This window comes from Bombina bombina, chromosome 12, assembly GCF_027579735.1.
Source record: "Bombina bombina isolate aBomBom1 chromosome 12, aBomBom1.pri, whole genome shotgun sequence".
NCBI lineage: Eukaryota > Metazoa > Chordata > Amphibia > Anura > Bombinatoridae > Bombina > Bombina bombina.
The window spans coordinates 90,642,143-90,647,897 of record NC_069510.1 but is presented as its reverse complement, the minus strand read 5'-3'; the positions used below and the strand labels follow the sequence as shown (position 1 = coordinate 90,647,897).

The 5,755-nt window shown below is 37.2% G+C and overlaps 1 protein-coding gene across 1 annotated transcript; it reads left to right on the top strand.

Moving 5' to 3' along the window:
* Nucleotides 1-3,280: 3,280 nt before the first annotated feature.
* On the top strand, nt 3,281-4,897 carry TMEM187 (transmembrane protein 187). Its single transcript, XM_053696066.1, has one exon. It carries the CDS (start codon nt 3,367-3,369, stop codon nt 4,186-4,188), a length of 822 nt encoding a protein of 273 aa, XP_053552041.1. The 5' UTR covers nt 3,281-3,366; the 3' UTR covers nt 4,189-4,897.
* The last annotated feature ends 858 nt before the right edge of the window (nt 4,898-5,755 follow it).

The following is a 5,755-nucleotide window of genomic DNA, read 5'->3' as shown; positions in this document are numbered from 1 at the left end:
TTTTCCAAATTTGATACTTTTGCTTCTTTGAAGGCTATTTTTGGGAGAAAAGTTCTTCAAGCAGTGGTGCCTTCTATTTAGCCATTTGTCTTGTCCCTCCCGTTCATCCGTGTCCTGTAGCTTTGGTATTGTATCCCACAAGTAAAGGATGAATCTGTGGACTCGTCGTACCTTATAGAAGAAAAGTAAATTTATGCTTACCTGATAAATTAATTTCTTCTATGGTACGACGAGTCCACGGCCCGCCCTGTCATTTTAAGACAGATTATATTTTTTTATTTTAAACTTTAGTCACCTCTGCACCTTTTAGTTTCTCCTTTTTCGTCCTTTACCTTCGGTCGAATGACTGGGGGGTGGAGCTAAGGGAGGGGCTATATAGACAGCTCTGCTGTTGTGCTCTTTGCCACTTCCTGTTAGCAGGAGGATAATATCCCACAAGTAAAGGATGAATCCGTGGACTCGTCGTACCATAGAAGAAATTAATTTATCAGGTAAGCATAAATTTACTTTTTTTTACCTTTTTTACTACTCGTGCTGTGCACAGTATTAGTGCTGTGCTATAAATGCAGGTGGTAAAAACTCTTCTGCAAATATGTTGTTTTACGCTAAGGAGCCTGTGGAATAACTTCTTCAGTAGTGGTCACATGATCACTAGGAAGAGGCGCTATAGTGAAACTGCGCAAAATGAGGAATACCTGTATAGATTTTCATAACCATATACTGTTCATATTTCAACTTATTCCTGATGGTGTCAGCTCCCCCTAGGGACGCCTAGGAGTGGTTGTGTTTTATTTTTTATTTCTTTGTTTCTCTTCTTTTTTTTTTGTGTTTCACATACGTTTATTTTTCTTTCTCGTATGTATTGGCTAGAGGTGTATGTTGTAGAGGTTGATTTGCACTTTGTATACCAGGTTGATTCACTGTACAATTTATATAATCACAGTCCTCAATACCCTGCTGTATACAGAATCTAAATTGCATTAAAAACACAAAACAGGACGTGCAAAGTTTACATGTAATAAAACAAAGGACATAAAACACTTTTTTTCATAACAGAACATACAATTTTAAACAATGTTCTAATTTACTTCAATTCTTGGTATCCTTTGTTGAAGGAGCAGCTATGCACTACTGGGAGCTAGCTGAATACATTGGGTGAGCCAATGACAAGAAGCAAATACGTGCAGCCACCAATCAGCAACTAGCTCCCAAGTAGTGCATTGCTGCTCTTGAACCTACTTAGGTATGCTTTTCAAGAAGGGGTATCAAGATAACGAAGCATATTAAAAAAATAGACGTAAACTGGAAACTTGTTTAAAATTACATGTTTTATCTGAAACATTAAATGTTCAATTTGACTTTAATGTCCCTTTAAAATAAATTTAAATGCTGTATTGTACTGTGTTTGTCTATTCTTCACATCCAGGAATGCCCCTTAGAGAGATATAGCAAAAGTTGCCTTTCTAGAATCTTGTGAGACATCTTGCAGTGCTAGAGGATCAATTTAAAGGGACACTGTAGTATGAAAACAAAGCATTTATTTATAATTAAAAAAAAAAAAACACACAATTAGCATTTTCGCAATATATATGTATTAAAAATGTTGTTGTTAAACTTGTCTGCGTTGTCATTTCTTATTATAAACAGTATTAAACTAAAGTATTCCTTCCCCCACACAGCTCACTATTTTCCTACGCTCCCTAATCAGCTGTATTACATGCATAGAGCAACCTACTCGGCTACCAGGCACCACTGGCTGTCATAATTCAAGCTGTGCAAAGTATACTGCACATAGCAAAGAAGGAAAATGCAGAGACATAAAACATGAAGCAAGCACAGATAGATAGCTCTGATGCTCTGAAGTTGATTGCAATTCCTGCACAGCCTGGGTTACCTTGGCAACAAACTAGTATCTGCAGTAAGAGCAACTTAAACTTACTTTTTCCTTATAATTTACCTTATTTCTGCTAAAGTAGGCAGAAAACGTATGCATTCTATGGTGAACACAACATATTGTGCACAGCTAGTGCCACAGTCAGCCAGGGAACGTAGAAAAGAGTGAGCTGTGTTGAGACGAAACAATACTATAGTATCATACAGTTCATAAAAGGAAAAAGACAGCAAGGCAACTCCACTTACATTTTTAACAACTTTAGCTGCAAAAATGTAAATATATATTGCAAAAATATTTTAAGTCATTATTTTTTCTCAAATATTGCACTTTGTTTCCTGACTACAATGTCCCTTTAAATAGATATAAAATAGCCAGTTTCATTGCTACCCTGGGTAGCACTTGCTTATTGGTGGCTACATTTAGCCATCAATCAGCAAGCACTATCTGGGTGATAACCCAAAAATGGGCTGGCTCCTAAGCTTACATTCCTGCTTTACAAAAAAGGTACAAAGAGAACGAAGAAAAATTGATAATAGGAATAAATTAGAAAGTTGCTTAAAATTGCTCTGAATCATGAAAGAAAAAAATGTGGGTTTCGTATCCCTTAAAGGGACAGTCTAGACCAAAATAAACTTTCATGATTCAGATAGAGCATGTAATTTTAAACAATTTTCCAATTTACTTTTGTCACCAATTTTGCTTTGTTCTCTTGGTATTCTTAGTTGAAAGCTTAACCTAGGAGGTTCATATGCTAATTACTTAGACCTTGAAGGACACCTCTTTTCATAATGCATTTTAACAGTTTTTCACCACTAGAGGGTGTTAGTTCATGTGTTTCATATAGATAACACTGTGCTTGTGCACGTGAAGTTATCTGGGAGCAGGCACTGATTGGCTAGACTGCAAGTCTGTCAAAAGAACTGAAAAAAGGGGCAGTTTGCAGAGGCTTAGATACAAGATAATCACAGAGGTTAAAAGTATATTATTATAACTGTGTTGGTTATGCAAAACTGGGAAATGGGTAATAAAGGGATTATCTATCTTTTAAAACAATTAATATTCTGGTGTAGACAGTTCCCTTTAAAGCACATAGGGTCCTTATATAAGCTTATCTAATGATTTGTCTACAGAAATTTCCACTTCAACGTTGTATTCTGTAGAGAAAAAAAATGTTTTTGATCAGCATATACCTGATACATAGCAAAGGCCACTAATGCTTTTTCCAAATTAGATTTTATGTTGGCATTACAATGTCCCTTTTAGCAATCTGATATAGACTCTGCCACAGCAAGTCACAACCCATTTACACGAGCAGATGGGAAGTCCAAAGGCTGCAGAGAAGAGAGAGTAGGAGTGGTTTGTAGTAATATGACCCCAGCCCTCTGCTACATGTGAAAAGACAGGAAGCTGTAGACTGTTGTTCAGTAATCTGCTTAACCTGCATATTCAATGTGTGCAAGTGTATTGCTAGAATGGGACAAACTGTGGCCCTTGACAAAGCCTGTTTGCATGTTGCTGTGGCTTTTGCCTTCAGCCTGGTAACTGTGAGCACAGGCATGCTGGATTCAATCACCACAGAACTGGGCTACAGCCACTATGCAGAAGCACCCGTTTCATGGCTTCCACCTCTCCTCGCTATGCCTTTTAACTCCCTTGTTAACCTTGGATATATCTATCTAGGCATATACTGGCTCACACAAGATGATAGGACAATTGGAATTAAAGACCAGAGAGGACACTATATGAAGAATATATTTTCCTGGATGGCTCTGGCATATGGTCCAGTCCAGTGGGTCAGAATTTGGACACAAGGACACTGGGCTGCAGTGCTAGACCAATGGTTTACATTGCCTATATTTGCTTGGGTAATCGTCTGGTGCAGCTCTATCTTAAACAGTTGGAACAGCCAGCGTTTCATTGCTATGGAAATCACATCACTGAGTAGCTACATTATGGCATTGCTGCACCCACATGGATTTGAGTTTGCTCTGTCCCTCCATATTTTATTAGCAGTCGTTTCTGGTCTGAGGTTACAGAGCTGTCATGGAGATGCTTCTTCAAAAAAGTACTTGGTACTTGCAGTAATCTCTTGCCTGGGCTTTGTGGGCATGAAACTTCTTGACCACTGGTTGGCTAGGTTCTTCTTCTTTAAGAGGCTCACTGGTCACTTTTGGTCCAAAGTATGTGATGTCCTGCAATTCCATTTTGCCTTTTGCTTCCTTTGTCATCTTGATAAACATCGACCTCTGAAGACACAGAGAAGCCAAAATGCTAGAATCAAAGGAGATAAATAATATGTCTATTCTCTTGTTTTATTTTATGTTAAAGTTGCATTTGAATCTAAGAATATAATGCAGGGTTTCTTTAAAGCATGTAATTTTTAAACAAATCATTTTCTTGTACTCAGTGCTTAACCCCATAAAAGGGTTAAATACATAGTCAAAGTTGCATTATTGCAGATGAGAATTCAGCTAGTAATTGGAGCATACACATGTATGCCTGCGTCTGATTGTTTCACCAGCTGTGTGAGCATCTGTAGTGTCGCAGGAGCCCAAATTGACTAGGTATTTTATTTCTTTGCCGGAGATAAACGCATACTAAAATAAAGTTATTTTTTTAATATATGCTGTAATGAAATTATGTGTTTTATTTTTACACTATGTACGTTTCTTTGTTATTTCTACAAGAGGGCACTTTATAATTGATGTTTCTGCACTGTTTTTGTTGTCTGCTTATGTGTGTGTCACTAGCAACTTATTGAGCTGTGGAACTTCTATCATATGAACCAGCTAGGTACAGACATGCACTTTCTGCTAGTTTGTTGATGATTGATTGCTACCCACATATGCCAACCTCTAATTAGCTAAATATTGTACTGGCTTTTGTGGGGGTTAAACACATAGGTATAGGAAAGTAAGAGAGCAATAAGAAAACTCTCGATCGCATTTTTCTATTACAACTATTTCTCTTTAACCTTTTTCAAATAAAATATATATATTTTAACATGTTTTAAAAAGTTTTTTTTTTTTCATATGCACAGTAAAACATATTGTTTACGTTCCCTTTAAATAAAAACTTACAGTAGAGCAACAGCTTGTTATTACATAATCTATCTTCTATTACACAGGTGACTACATTTAACCACCAATCAGCAAGCGCTATCCAGGTGCTGAACCAAAGATGGGCCAGCTCATAAGTTTACATTCCTGCTTTTTCAAATAAAAACACCCAAGAGAACAAAGGAAAATTGGTAATAGGAGTAAATTAGAAAGGTGTTTTAAAATTGCTGCTCTATCTGAATCATGAAAGAAAAAAATTGAGTTCAGTATCTCTTTAATATTAATGAATTTCCAAGATCATCCGATATGTTCAAAGTTTTTGTTGTGTTTATTTTTATTATGTTTAATTAAACATTTTAGGGCTTTAGAGAAGTGTAGCCAGGACAATCTTTCAAAGGTATTTTACAGCAAAAATAGGTAAACTAAATAATGAATGTATTTTCCTTAAAGGGACAGTAATATTAAATATTTTAAACTTTATATACTTAGGGGCCAATTTACCAATGTCTGGTGGACATGATTCACTGTATCGTATCATGTCCGCCAGCCATCACTGAATGCTGACAGCTGTCGACATTTAACATTGCACAAGCAGTTCTGGTGAACTGCTTGTGCAATGCCGCCCCCTGCAGATTTGAGGCCAATCGGCCGCTAGCAGGGGGTGTCAATTAACCCGATCGTATAGGATCGGGTTGATTGATGTCCGCAGCCTCAGAGGCAGCGGACAAGTTAAGGAGCACGGAAACGGGCCATTCGGCCCTGATAAATCGGCCCCTATGTGTGTAATTTGAAGATTGCATTG